General features: G+C 37.2%; 2 protein-coding genes across 16 annotated transcripts in view; one reads left to right on the plus strand and one right to left on the minus strand.

Annotated features, from left to right (window-relative positions):
- Positions 1–15,835, plus strand: part of LOC131436556 (calmodulin-binding transcription activator 1) — a 477,355-nt gene that overhangs the window by 103,798 nt on the left and 357,722 nt on the right. The window lies entirely within an intron of this gene.
- On the minus strand, positions 12,025–12,825 carry LOC131436561 (uncharacterized). The gene is made up of 3 exons (XM_058605348.1): positions 12,720–12,825; positions 12,410–12,660; positions 12,025–12,353 (listed from the first exon to the last, which is right to left on the minus strand). Exons 1-3 carry the CDS (start codon positions 12,805–12,807, stop codon positions 12,300–12,302), a joined length of 393 nt encoding a protein of 130 aa, XP_058461331.1. The 5' UTR covers positions 12,808–12,825; the 3' UTR covers positions 12,025–12,299.

Genomic DNA, 15,835 nt, shown 5'->3' on the forward strand with positions numbered 1-15,835 from the left:
ATTTGAATCTAAGTCTGTTGAAATGGATGCAGCCATCCCTGAGAAAATTTAGTGCACAATTTTTTTGCACATATCATATTGAATCTCCGGAGCCGGTGGTCGGATCTGGATAAAATTCAATAGCCTTCAACGGGAACGTATGACCTTCCATATAAATCTGTGTTGTAATAGTTTTGTGAGGTCACTAATGAAGTTTTTTTTTTATGCACTGCACAGTAATCTGAAACTGAAAAAAAGACGGTCAAAAGTCTGTACTGACTTTCACTGAGTGTTAAGAGTTTACGTTTCTTCGACCGCATTAACTTTACGTTGTACTGTTTGAGTTTGCACTGAGCAGTTCCACGAAACGAACAGAAAAGGTCATTCTTCTACTTTTCGTTTGTGGCTAGTTTTCTCGTCTAGTACTTCGAAGGTTCTGTCAATTTATATAATAAATGTTTCAGGTTCCTTTGCGCAACACTGTATCTTTCATTTGATTCTAAGTCTGTGGCATTCGGTTCAACCATACCAAAGAACTCAGAGTGAGTGAGTGAGGCTTTGAAATATTTGACCATTTTTTCCGGAACTAGAAACTGGAGACCGGTACAGCCAAAGTCGTTTTTTTTAATAATCTAACTTTGAAGGCACACTGCTTAAGTTCTCAGATGCCGAGGGCAAGCCAAAGTCGGTTCGATATGTCATTAGTTAACAAGACCTTCAAATTGGAATAGCTTTTAGCACTGTTTTCAAAGATTTTTTATGCTCTTTGTATCGTTGAAAATTGTAACATTTATCACTTTACAGTACTTTTATTGAAATTTCAAAGTCACAGTATTAGATGGTTACATTTCTCCAGTACTAACGAAATCTCAAACCTTCCTCTCAATAGAGCCCATCAGCGTCCACACAGTGAAAACGGACACGGAATCAGCGCATTTATTCCATTTTGCCCGTATTTGCTGGATGTTCTTGACTGTCCCACTGCTTCGTTGAAGTCACTGCTTTAAAATTGCTCAGTATTTTACGATTGGTCAAAATTCCAGGCAATTCGAAGGATTCATTACTTTGAGGACAAAACTGATGTTGTTGGCTGCATACCACCTTGGAGTAGTGGTAGCTGGTCGAATCGTACCAAAAATGACTTGGCCTTTATGCTTGTGGATGAATGTCAGGATTTCTTTGATGCTTTGGGATGTCATCGTCTAGGACAGTTACTCCCAAAATTTTTTGGTCGAATGCCCATTTTAAATATATTAATAGTTCTACTGCCCACCAAGTAGAAAACATTATTAAAATTCAGCGACAATGAACATTTTTGCAGTTAACTCGAGATACAAATATAAAATAGATAGAAATGATACAAAAAACTAATTTGTTTCCCAATCCCAAGGCGGTAGAAATTAATTATTAATTCAAGACCCTATCGTTCAAACCTTGGGTAAGCAAAACGACAACAAAACCTCACATTTCATTGCTCAATCGGATAATCAAAGCGAGATCGACTGGTACAGGATCGAAGTTTTTGAGTGCGATATTGGATCACAGGGGATCAACTAAAATGTGAACTCAACTGACCGTGCACATTCAGATCAAATACCAAGTTCTTTTCTAGCCGGAAGTCTTCTGCGTTGTGTATCATAACATCCACAGTAGTTCAGTTGGCAGAGCGATTTCCTCGGATTGGAGAAGGTGGCGGATGGATTTTTAACTGTCATTGAAAGTTCAAGACGCCATAATTTCAGACTGTCTTTTCGTTGGGTTCCGCATTTGGCGTGCTTTCTTGTGGCGTATGTGGACAACACTATGATTTTTTCAAGAGCTCGTTCAAAAGTAACTTTTCGAGTTCTGGTTTTACTTATTGTGGGAGGGACAAAAATTAAAACATTTTAAATCAAACAGTTTATTTGAGGTCAAACCAAGGGGAGAGTCCCTTAACACAAACTATATTGTGCCTCTAAAAAAACACGTGATATACTGTGAGTCTAAGTGTGCCACGCTGTTCCCCATGAAACAGCTACTTATCAAAACTGAGCCCTTTGTAAGCCGCAACTGTGCAACTGTATGAAAACGAAAGTGCCAATATTGATAAATGCGCCAACGCATTGTGTTAATGTGTGATTGGCACATTGTTCTAAGCGTTCTCCCCTTTTGTCAAACAGTTTATTTGCGACTCTTTCCACAAGGGAAATTACGACCAAAAATAAGGGGAAATTACGACCAAAAAATAAATGGTGATAAAGATGTACAAGACTGTGTTTATTACATTTGGTAGTATTTGCTTCTTTGATTGTTAGAAAAAACTCACAAAAGTCCTCTCACCAATTAATAACGAAGCGATCTCGTCCTGAACACTGGATTAGAATATTGAACTATCGAACAAGGTTTCTAGATCAGAATATTAAATCTGAACCTGGATTCTTGAAAGAGGCTCTTTATCCGAATATGGATTCTGAGCTTGAAGCAGAATTAATTACTTATATTCGGGACTTGAATCTGAATTCTAGACCTGGAGTTAGATTGTGAATCTGAACTCCTGACAGATACCTTAACCTAGATTTTTGACCTGGATTCTGCGTCAGAATTCTGTTTTCTGAACTTCTGACAGAGTTTCCGAAGCTTAACTATGAACCTATTGTGCACTTGAACTGTGAGCCTGAATTGGATTCTGAACCTGAGTTCTCTAGCATTCCTCAATTCTAAACTTGAACCTAAATTATTGACAGAGCTTCTAAACCTAGATCAGGATTCTAAACCAGGACCCTACAGTTGGATGTCCGACAGGGTTTCTGGATCAGAATAATGAATCTGGACATGGTTTTTGAACCAGAATTCTGAACCAGATTTCTTGGCTTGAACTTTCGATGAAGGTTTCGGGTCTAAATCTTGAGCAGGATTCTGGAGCTGGCTTCCAAACAAGATTTTTACTCCAAAAATTTGACAGAGATACTGGGAACGCACCAGAATCGTGATCCTGGAACTTGATCCTGAATTTGGATTCTGAATTTGGAGCTGGATTCAGAAACAAAACGCTAAAATTAGATTCTGGGACAACATTTTAGGGACTTGATTTCTGGATCTGAGTTCTGGACCTGCGTTCTGACATTGTATTCTGATTCTGTATTCTGAAAATGATATAGAATTCTATATTTGGATTCTGAATCTGGACCTGAATTCTGTACATGGATTCTAAGTCAAGATCTGAATTCCAGACCAGGATTCCGTACTATAATTGGAACTCTGAAACTGAACCTGAAATGAGAAACTTGACCTAACCTCTGAAGTGGAAATAAGTAAATTTTTTGATTCACAGTAAATAAAAATAGTCAGTATTATCCACATATTAAAGATTAAAGAATAAAGATATTAAAGCTTGCTTCAGATATAATTGGAACAAAGACAATTGCCTGTATTTCAGTTATTTATTATTGAATTCAAGATCTTTTTTTATACAAATGTAGCGTTTTCTTCATACTTTCACGGTTTCGAAGAAATTCTCGAATTTTTTCTGTAACACGGCTCATTAGGCGGCGCACACCTTCTTCGTCCATCGTTTTAGCTATCTTATTCCACCAGGTCGTCATTTGATTGATGTCTTTGACAACCTTTCCCTTTGCCTTGAGTCACCTCTTCATGATTGCTCAGTATTTCTCAATAGGGCGGAACTGGGGGCAGTTGGGTGGGTTAAGGTTTTTCGGAACAAACTGGACTCATTTCTCTGCATACCATTCTTGAACGACTTTGCTGTAATGACAGCTTACTAAATTTGGCCAAAACATTACGGGATGGTCGTGGGATCGAACGAACGGAAAAATTCGTTTTTGGAGATACTCTTTTTGGTATAGTTCCGATGTCATTGTCTTATTTGTAACGAAAACTTTCGTTTTTTTGCCACAGATGCAAATGCGCTGCCAAATCATAAATTTTCTTGCAAATTTGTCGGGAAAAACAAATTTAAATTTGGCTGGAACATCCCCCCGAGCCTTTGCCAAGTAAAATTTTTGACCTGGGATTTGCCCGAAGTCAGCCTTGACATATGTTTCATCGTCCATCAGAAGACACCCGTCGAACTTGGTCAGCACCTGGTCATATTGTTTCCGAGCACGAATTTTGACCACACTATTCTGTTTTATGGTTCGATTTGGCTGTTTGCTAGCTCGATACGACTTGATTCCTTCCCGGAGTCGAGTTCTCCTCACGGCACTATGGGCAGCATCGAATTTTCTGGCCAAATCACAGTCCGACAGATTAGGATTCCTCTTAATCGTCTTCAAAATCTTACCACGCAGTTTCCGGTCGACAGTTCCACTCCGACGATTGGCTTGAGGCTTCCGAATCGTCGTCAATGTTTCCTTATACCGTTTGATAACGCGCCATACGGTATTTCTGGGCAATTTCAGCTGTTTAGCTAGCCTAGAGGCAGACCACAATGGATTTTCCAAATAACTGTGCACAATTTTTTCCCTTCTTTCGGCTTCCATGTTGATTGTTTACAAAGTACAGTCGATTTTCGGAATGCCAAAAATCATACGTGAAGCTGACAAAATTTCCGGGGCGCCAAGAATTTCCAAATCCGTCCACCTGGAGCGCCACAATATGAGCAAAAGTTTGTTCCAATTCTAAATAAAGCAAGCTTTATAATGAATTTCGAAATGAATGATTTTTGATAAGATAAATTTGGGTTTTACTTAGAATTTAAAAAGGTCTTCAATTTCATTTCCCACAATTTAATACATAATCGCAATTTTAGTTTTGTTACTCCATTTTTTAATTCACGGTGTTCGGTTTTTTGATTCACAATCGGAAATCTTGATTCACATTTTTATGCGCAAAATTGATTCATTTCCACCTCTGCTTTGAACATGAATTTGTTATCTGAGTGCAGAATCTGAATACTGAACCTAAAATTGGGACTTCGATTCAGATTCTGGACCAAAATTATAGACAGAGATTTTTTACGTGAACCTAAATTCTGCATCTGGATTCTGGAATTAAATTTTCAACCTGGACTTGGATTTTGGTTCTGGGCCACAATTCCGACCCCGGATTATTTTTCTGTATTTTGTATTAATTCAATTTGGAATATAGACATGATATGAATTTCTAATGAAACAATGAAACTATTTACACTCATTCTTATTTGACAAATTTTTGGTCGTAACAGGACTTAATTTTTCATCTTCTTACTTTCATTTTCTTTTCACAAATCTCACAAGAATTGAATGATGCACTAATCACTTCATTTTCGCAACTGATAGATTGAAATGGGATTGTTTTTTGCAATGATATATTACACACATGTCTATATAAGTTTTTAATGAATACGTTTTACTCAGGGCCTTTCTCAGAAAGATTTTTTAAGTATTGAAGTCCACTTTTTGCGAATCATTGCCCACCTGTTTACAATTGTGTGTTTACTACCCACTGAAAATGAGCTAATGCCCACTAGTGGGTTGTAGGAACCAGTTTGGGAATCACTGGTCTAGGATACGATAGATGGTTCAGGCCACAACTTCAAATCACTTGCCAAATCATGGTCTTCATCGTTAGCTTGTCGCTGCTTAAAATAGAGTTTTGACGTATGATTCGGTATCGATAAAAGTGCAGTCATTGTGTTTTGTCAAATCATAGTTGTTCAAAGGGCCTTGTTCGATTTGGCCATGGAGTTCTGCTTCAAGTGCCAGTTCGGATATTTACTGGTTTTGTCTGACTTGTGTCCTTCCCTGACAAGAAAGTTCTGCATCGTTTGAGAGTTGGCGTTGTACCTCCTGACCATATCGCAAATCGAAAGACCGGGGTTTGCTTTAACGCACCTTAGCAACTTGCTGCGCAGCTTACGATCCTTGATTCCAGTTTTTTCGTAGGGCCGCTTATTTCTTTCCACCCTCAGGATTTGCTTGTAGGTTTTGAGTATTCGACAAACTGTTGTTTTCGGCATAGTCAAGCACGATATGTTCGCTTCTCTCAAGCCCTATGTTACGATACTTCTGAGCAACTTTGATCAAATCTGCAGTTGAATGAAACTTGAAAAAGTCCACAAAGCAGAAGATTGCAAGAGTAAAAATTAATTTTATATCGATCAACATTCACCTCACATCTTTCCTGAACCGTATATAATTAGGAAATTGATGAAAAGACATTACAGCTCAACGATGAAATAGCGTCGGGAACGTGTCATTTGAGCGTATTTATACTAGATCCCAATTATTTCCGCTTGACTTTAGTTCCAATTCACCGAAAGGAAACCTCGAAACAAACATTAACGTTCAAAAAGCTCGAGTGATCCTTCCAAGCCGATATCTTTGTCGTTGTCGACGTCGCCGTCATCATTCCGAGTTCAAGTGCATAAAAGTGGAAGTGATTTATTGATAGTTTTATCATCCAACACTTGAGAAAATTAACTTCTTTTATGTGCACTAAAAAAGGACATTTCCTAGCAAGCTTTTGTCTCTGGACACCGCACCTCGTGCTGCTATCTTATCCCGACAGGTCCCGACCAAGTCGGTTCCACCGAAAATAACACATACACATGGGTTGGACCATTCGACGGTGCTTTGGATTTTATTGCACTTTTTCATACCGAGGAGTAAACCCGGGAAGTAGGAAGCAAGGAAGAAAGCAAATCTCCTCGAAGCGTCTTTGCCATTATCCCTGCTTCCGGAAGGATTCGTCGTGCTATTCGTGACACTATGTAGTATGCTCATTTCCAGCAAGAACTTCGACTCGGAGTAAAATATATGGGCAGTCGGAGTCTAGACTTAAGAGTTAGCTTCTACCAGCCCAAGCACATGTATCACCACAGTGGCTGTGAATCGTACCGAGCTCATGTAATTCAATGAGCTACCAGAGATATATTAATTCCCAATTTCTTGAATTGAGCACCTCCTCAAGGATCCATTTCAATTCGGAAGGTAAATCTACCGTAACAGCGGTATTTCCCATTCCAGGCAGTAGATAAGACTATCGGCAGGACTCGTCCTTCGTTGCACAGAAGTCAGAAGTGGCAAAAGGGGTTGGAATTATGTAATTGAATCAATTATCACTCGTTGGATTGTGCATCTTTTCCAGCTCGAGGAGCAAATGGGAAACATCACCGTCGTTCAGCCAACTTCCCACTCCTGGCCTTCACCCCATTTTATTCTTCGTTTGTTTTCCAAACGAGCAGACCGGACGAAATCAATTGACTTCTATATTGGAGTTTTAATCTAATCGAGCTCATGAAAATGGTAATGATTCTGCCGATGGGCATGGGCTGGCTGGCGGGTAGTGTCTTTATTTGTGCTATTTACTAGAAGACTAGAGGCAGTAACTTTTCGTAACGTTTTTATACGTCGGGTGTTCCTTTCGGAGTCCATCGATTAACCAATTATTAATCTCTCATTTGGAATTGAGGGTTTACTTCTATCAGATGGAAAATTTTAATGACATGTGAATAAAAAGTAAATTAATTTGGAATGCTTTTTTTCTCACGTTTTCCCATCATTTCAAAAATTATTATCTCGAAATTAAATTTCTTCCCGCACACTTTTTATAGCATTGAAATGGAGTTAAAGTGACCATTTCCAGTACTTAGCCTTTGCACTATGGGCCGAAATATTTGTCCTAATTTAGAAAGACATTTTTTAAAAAGATTTCACGAATCATGATATAGAGTTGTTTTATAAATGATTTTGTCAAAGCCATCAACTCAATTTTTTTTACGAATTTAATTGCAAATATTGTACTGCAATGCTGTTACTAGTTTAGGCAATATTATCTTAATTTCCAACCACTGTTCCTCTGGTTTTCGGTTACAAAAAAGTAGAAAAAAAGCTGCGAAAAAGCACGTTATCTTAAAACGCGTATGGAAAACTGCTATTTGTCTTCCGTACGATATGTGCTGTTGTTTTTTTGCTCCCCGCGTATGCCTGCACTTCCAAATGTCTGTAATCGTACATCCTCGACTCGTGTGGAAAACATCTAGATGTATGGACAAACAACAAACCCCTTCGTCGTTTTCTACTCGCCCACTTGTGTCGTAAAAAAAGTGCTGTTGGTGGCGGTGGCCAAGTTTTCGCGGAGGCCACAGCGGAAGCCACAAAAGCCACTATAAAAATATTTAATAAAGAGCATCGCGAGCTTGCAAGTTTTATTTCGTCCTGCATGTCGGCGAGCAGCCCGACCGAGAGTCGAGGTACGGGGAAGGATTTGGTTTGGCGGTGCATATTTATAGGATTGTCTTTTTTCGGGCAAAGTTTTCGCGATTTCGCAGGCTATTTTCTTCCGTTGGCCATTTTTTTACGTACGGCGAAGTGAAATAAGGACGATTCGGATGTGTATCTGTAGTATGACAGAACAGGCGTGAAGGGTGTTTGAAGTTGATGGTTATTGTCAGTGTCCAATTAAATTAAAATTTTTCAGCCTTGCCTTGAATATGTCTGCTATTTTAATCTTGCTTCAATGGAACCTATGCATTGAAACATCGTTTCATTGAAAGTCATTTTGTCGTCGAAAAGAATGTAAGGAATTTCCTCTCATATCAGACGTTTGTCGAATATTACAGGATCTTTGTCAAGTTCAATTAGCTTGAATCCTTGTTTGATAATAAATTAAGATTGTGTCTCTACATAACAGATTTAAAACTCTCGAGATTTGTGTGATTTGTTTCAATTGTTTGATATTTCAACCGGTTTCAGAATTTCCCTTTAAAGACGATCAAAACGGTGTGTAATTTAAGGAATAAATCGTCTAGCTCGTGGAAATAGACTGGAATTTGAGCAAAATTGGTTCACCTTAACTTTTGTAATAAAATATTCACACATTTTAACACTCCTAATAACAAGCCTAAAAAAGTTACGTGGAGCCCCAAACCTGAAAAAATGACTTGACTACTCAATTTTATTATGAAAACTGTAGATAGATGACCTCAGAAAAAGTGAAATTTTTTACAATGATCGTGAATATCTCGAAAGCGATGACATGTACACTTTTCTGCTCCAAAATATTGGAATCATTATCAGATACAATGTAATGAGGAACAAAATTATATATCCGTTTAAAGAATCTCAAGAAATTTGGTACACATACCGAGAATTTCTATTATTCGAAAAATTTTATAAAACAAAAACCAAGTCAAAACTTTTAAATTTTATAACATATATTTTTTATTATTACAGTTAGAAATCGATTCTGACCACGATTTCCAAAAAAATTTCGATTTTGCTAAAAATCTCGAAAATTTTGGTAAATATACCTAAACTCTAAATTTTGACGAAAGATCGAAACAATTTCTATACCAGTGCAGTAAAACCTCATTCAATTCAATTGAAATCGAATGTGAAATACACTGACGATCTCTCTACTGCAGTAAACTTCACACTCTGACACACACACAACGTTCGCTGACGTACCGAACCGGCAGCATTCAGTTCTTCAATCGATTCTTTTCAAATCAATGCTCAGTTTAACCACCGTCAGTTGATCTCTTGAAGTAACAAAATGTCTCTTTCAATAGTATGAGAGCGGCCTTCAAATGAGGTTAATGGAAACATTCGAATTGGTTCAAGATAATAGATGAAAGACAAGAAAGGGTAGCTGAAATATCAATTACAGAATACACATAAATTAATAGTTTCCTCCTTTAGTTTTTATTTTTAATACTTTACTCCATTTATAATTCAATTCATTCAAACTTGCTCACTACCAATAGCGAAGACGATGAAGCAGCTAGGCAACTTGGCACTTGAAACTGAGCAAGCAAAACTTCGAATGGCTAGGCACAAGTCATATGAATTTGTATCGATATGCTGACGGTCAGTGGTCATACATTTTATTTTCATCTGATATCATTCGATTGAAAATGAAATTTTACCGCACTGTTCTATACACAACAGAAACGCTAATTTTGTTTTAGGTTTGCCGTAAAATCTAAAAAAAATCGGTAGAAAATCAAACATTTTAAAATTTTCGAAATATATTATGTTCTAATGTTTCGACAAATCTAAATGAATATAGTAAATAGTAGTAATAGTAAAATTTTCCAATAGTGAACATATTTCGAAAATCGGTTGACTAACAATAAAGTTATGACTGGGTAAAATTGAAGTTCTCAATATTCTACATACGACGTTGATGTCGAAGGGAAGAAAATAAGAAAACAGATAGGGCATTTTGTACGCGTGAAAAGAACCTGGAACGGGAAAAATCTAGTTTTCATTGGTTTTTCTTAACCAATCGCCAGCTGGAAAGTTTTTTAATCAATCTACGAATTTTTCAAAATTCGAGGGTGTAAAATTGATTGAGATTCGTTGAAAAACAGATAAGCTATGAAAGCTCGAAGTTACCGCTTCAATTTTTTTAGGCTTGGTATATTTTTTTATTTTAAAGATATTTTTTTATTCAGATCTATTTGCGTACAAGCTTTACGTGGCCGATTGAGCCGATTTTTTAAATAAATTTTTTAAAATGTGGGTGGCTGATTTTGCGTGGAATGCCCATACATATAAATGAAAATTTCCTTTATCATCTAAAAACTTTTTTTGCGATCATCGCGTAAATTAAATAATAAATCGCGTCATTTCTAATAAAACGCGTAAGAAATTCGCGTATATTAAATTCTCGTAAATTGAGTTCGTGTAAATCGAGGTTTTAGTGTATTTTCGAATGTATATTTCGCATAGAGTCAAATAAGTGTATGTGTACACAAAAAACTGCTATCTGAATATTCAAATCAAAACTTCACAGTGATTTTGACAACAGTTGTGTAGTGCTACGCCAACAGTAGGGCTGTCATTTGACTGCTATACACTGATGAGTCCAAGACGAATCATAAAAATGAAAAATAAAAATCAGTCATGTGCACTTAGTACAAACAGGTTACTTGCAGCCAAACGCCTAGATGACTAATAGCTGAAAACGACCAATATATCGTAAACTTATTTTACGTTCGGGACTTTATCAGTAAGAACACTGTACCTAGGTAAAATTAAAGTGTCTCAAGTAAGGATAACTTTACTACTGCTTAGCGGTTTATGTTGAATTGCTGAGTGGTGTGGCAGTTCAACGTGAAATGCACTGCACTGAAGAGTTGAAGACGAGAGGTAAAAATTGAAATTAAAATGTCGTTTTTAGTTTTCTAATTTTAGTCATTCTCAAGGATGTTACTTTTTACCTCAACTAACTTTTCTAATTAATAGTTTTTGTAGCATATTAAGTTGCGAAAAATATTTCGTAACGTTATATTCAGAGAATTACTACTTTCTGTTAATATATCATTGAAACTATTTTGTTAATAGGTACTCTTATTAAAACATTAGTAATAAACTGATGGAATAGATGAAAAAACAAAACGTTTTGCTTGTTGTATTTTAAATGAACTTCCACTATGTTTCTAGATGTTGTTGATCGTATTCACGGTTTCTGGTTGTCAACGAACGTTTCTCATTGTTTACTCTTTTCACTGGGACGGAAAAATTCGAAAAAACTCTTCACAACAATCGGTCACTAGTGATACAAACGCACTTCGGTCTTCAATTGTAACAGCATCAAAAAAATCCTTCAAGACCTGATCTCTAGGAACCGTTACAGTGGTGACTGTCCAATGCTCTACACACCAAACCTGATGGGCAGCGTCGTTCAATAAATTTTCCTTTGTAGCCTCCTTGTTGGATGTGCAACACTGGTCAAAGCTGATGACCACTGGAGGCTTGTGTATCGCGAGTGCGCGTGGCATAAATTTGATCCTTTCTCATGCGGACCTCCCGGTTGCCCGGTCACAGGAACGTGTGCCGCTTTTCGCGCATAATAAATGTTTTTAATCAGCGAATTTTTCCGCTGTCCACTTAATGGCGTGCCTAATAAATTGCAGCCCGAGGGGGTGGGCTTGAGAGTGGTCACTGCTACGAAAAAGGGGAAAACTGTTACGAAAAGGGCATAAGTTGTTGGTTTGCTGGTGCTTAACAGTATGAGAGGTGAATTTAGTTTGCTTTTTTGTGGTGTGTTCGGGTGGTTAAAGTGGTACGGAAGACGTGAAGTATCGTAAAGAAGTAACTGTAGTATCGTTATACTGCCTAATATTTCAAACAGATATATTTCATTGCTACTGAAGTCAGAAGTGACAAAATTGATCATTGGACTCTGTTTTGTTGTTTAGTTCTTTTACGTACTAAAAGTGTTTTGCAGAATTTCAACTAATGATTTTTTTGGTACAAAAGCTGCATTATAAAAAGTTGCTAGTTTTCTTTTCCAGGATGTGGTCATTTAAGGAGATTATTATTTGTTCTGTTTGTAGATCATTCAGTTTTTCGATTAAAATCATCACTACAAAATTTCGCTTAACCGACACTTCATTTATTCTTAGGTGGAGCAACTCTCCTTGGCGGTGGTGTGCGGGAGAAAGGCTGTAATACATGTAGAACAATATAATGATTCACGGTTATATGATCGTTGAACCTACCCTATCGAATACTTCTCGCTGTACCTCCAGCAATTTTTCGGTCAAATCTTCATCCGCCCGAACCGCGAAATAATGCGTTCCGGCAGCATGACGGATTGAATGCAGTTGCGGAACCTTCACTGTGTACGCTTGAATGATGTCCTTGTGTTTGTATTCGGTTGTAGTTTCGGTCTTCTGCTCCGTTGTAGTCGTGGTTGCTACTGTTGTACTTACCTCCGCTGTTGATTGGAAATTTTCGGATATTTCATTGTCTGCAAGAAATGCTGGATATTTTATATTCCCATTTCAAATATTACGTGTCGTATCATACAGAGATCGTAATCAATTGCTCTTCCTTGAATCGTCAACCATAGGATTGCAAAACAGCACAATTGGAAGACTACACGACTCGCACCCATCTTTAGCTGGTGAACGAATACGACTGTACTCTACAGTACAAAAAAAGAGCAACAATCTGAGCTGTTATGTTTTTAATCTGAATATGGGGAATTCCCTTTTTGATTAGCGTCGTGATTCAAGTGTTTGTATGATCGGCTAATTATGCGCAAAAGTCATTGATGGGTTATGTGTGAAGAGACAAATTTAGGAACAATATGTGTTTATTACGAGAACAGGTAGTTGGATAACATAATCTAAGTCCTGGAACTACCTTCTTTTACGGAATGCGTCTTTCTTTTCCAGTCTCAGCAAATTCTGTGATTTGTTTCAGGCATGATTCATTTATAAGTCTTGGATTTGAAAATCTGACTATTCGGAATTTATTCTAAGTATTATCTTTTGGAATTTCCTATCATTATGGTAACTTTTAGAGTTTCCTTCTTGGAAAGTCTTATATTCTGACGGTTTCCCGACTATTTATGCTTCAAATAAATTAGTTGCGGTAGATATAACAGTCATTTACACATTCGCATCAGAGTTGCTTAAAATCTGTGTTTCAACATGAAAAATCTTTGGCATTTACGAAGCATATTTTCAATCACAATTGGTGAAATGTAATAAAAAGCTATCATTTTAACGAAATAATCCTAAAAATATTGTAGAGATCTGTTGATTATAAAAAAGGGCGAGTGAGTAATGTCACTGACATAACCGGAGCACGTGAATACGAATAAATATGATAAGCGTTCGTATGAGTTGATTGTGTGAATTTCACAACTTTTACTGCTATGTTTCCAGAATTGTAACGGTATGTGTTGTATTGTAACATTTATACTAAAGATAGACTTTTTGGCAGCAAATATTTTCTACCACATAATTGAATAACGCAGAACAAATGAGAGTAAAAAAGCAGAATTTTGATGTCAATATCGGGATTAATTTCTGACATTCAGAAGGATCAATTGTGTAATTCCATACGATATTAAACACTGTTGCGAATTTTGCACTACGAAGATTGCATAAAGCTAATCAAATTATTCTAGATTTGCACTAAACTGATGGTTTTAATCTCTGATTTGCAAAGAAGAAATCTTCATAGTTCTTTAGATAACATTTGGAGCCATTAGAAGAGCTAATTTTTCATAATGTTCGCCATCGTTGCCCATTTTTCGTTGTATTTTGCTCCAATGCAAGCGACCAGCAGCAGGATGACGCAATCAATCTTTTTTGAAGGGAAACTAGCTCTGCAAACGTCCCGCAATTGATTCAATTCTGAATTGAATTATTGTTACTGGAACTGGAAACGAGCTCTGGACCTGATCCAACCGGAATGATAGATTTACATAGTAGGAAAACTCGTATAGTTCTTAAGAAATATTTTAATAGTTCTAAAAAAAAAAAACGATTTATTGAATTCAGAAACTGGACCTGAGTTTGAGTACTAAATAGGGTCAAAACTCAGTTGCAGTTTAGTTCTAGAACTGAATTCTGAATTTGAATCCCAAAACTTAATTTAGCTCTGAAATCCAGTTTCAGAACGCAGTTCCAGCATTCAGACGCTGAATTCGGGAGTTAAATTCTAAAGCAGAATTTTGAACGATTTATTAATTTTAGTTGTTTGACGTAAAGCCGCCATTACTTAGTTCAGTTTTTGCAATGACTGAGCGGAAACATATATTGGAGAAGCCAAATGAATGAAAAACTAACAGAAAAGATGAATTTTTCGAAAAAGATACGCTCAGAGACAGGACTCGAAACTGCGTTCTTGTGCATTCCGTGCATACGCGCTACTATTTCGCCACTCTGAATCTTGTTTTAGTCACTCTAAAACGCCACACAGACACAGTAGAACGTACATCGAACATGGTCTACATCCTGACCGTCACCTGACCGATACCTTACATCCAAACATCTTCTCTGTCCATGTCCAGCCAGCGACTGGCACCATTAAAGAAGGTGACAAGCGATTATAAATACACTCTCCTACTCAATGCTTGATCGGAGAAATAGGTATAAAGCGAGAAGACTAGTGTTTGATGGACAGAGAAGATGTTTGGATGTAAGGTATCGTTCGGGTGACGGCCAGGATGTAGACCATGTTCGATGTACGTTCTACTGTGTCTGTGTGGCGTTTTAGAGTGACTAAATTAAGATTCAGAGTGACGAAATGGTAGCGCGTATGCACGGAATGCATAAGAACGCAGGTTCGAGTCCTGTCTCTGAGCCTATCTTTTTCCAAAAATTCATCTTTTCTGTTAGTTTTTCATTCATTTGGCTTCTCCAATATATGTTTCCGCTCAGTCATTGCAAAAACAGAATTTTGAAATTAAATTCTAAACCTGAAATTAAGTTCAAAATTAAGGTGGGCCAAAATAGTTTTAGAATTCATTTACAGATTTCAATCCAATATTCAGCTCCCGAATTCAGCTTCAGTTGCTGAATGCGATTTTTGTCCAAATGAGAGGACGGCGTTTGACGTTTTTTATCACGTTTGTTGTTACTGATGTTCGTGGAAGAACCTCATCTCGATATCCAGTTCCTTTTAATGCACTAGAAGAAATGAACGGTTTTCAAGTTTACCTTTTATACTCGTTTAGTAGTACATCAGAACTGATATGTGCCTGACTACCTCAAAACCGTCGTCCGAAAAATGCAAGCAAGCGTGATGAGTTTTTCTATATCTATATCGGATTGCATTGAATTTTCAATGAATATAACAATGCAATGTCATTGATTAAGTTTAGAATGGTTATGGTGACCATTTACGGTTCGGCAGAGGTAACCGTATATGTGACGTGACCGACAAATCCCAGTGTTTTTTAATACATCAAGATTTCTCGGAGATTTCGAAAGGCTTAGACTCGTTTGACAACTACTAGGTTACTCGATATGCTCATTCTACTAATAGTCGAGAATAGAATCTAATAAATGTTTCAATGAGATTGTTGAAATGGCAAGAGAAAGGTATTACCACACCACTAGGTACATTAAAAAGTTTTTTTATGGTGGAGTTTCCATTTTGCGCTATTGTCATGTACCAATGCAGCC

Source organism: Malaya genurostris, chromosome 3 (assembly GCF_030247185.1).
Source record: "Malaya genurostris strain Urasoe2022 chromosome 3, Malgen_1.1, whole genome shotgun sequence".
Taxonomy (NCBI): Eukaryota; Metazoa; Arthropoda; class Insecta; order Diptera; family Culicidae; genus Malaya; species Malaya genurostris.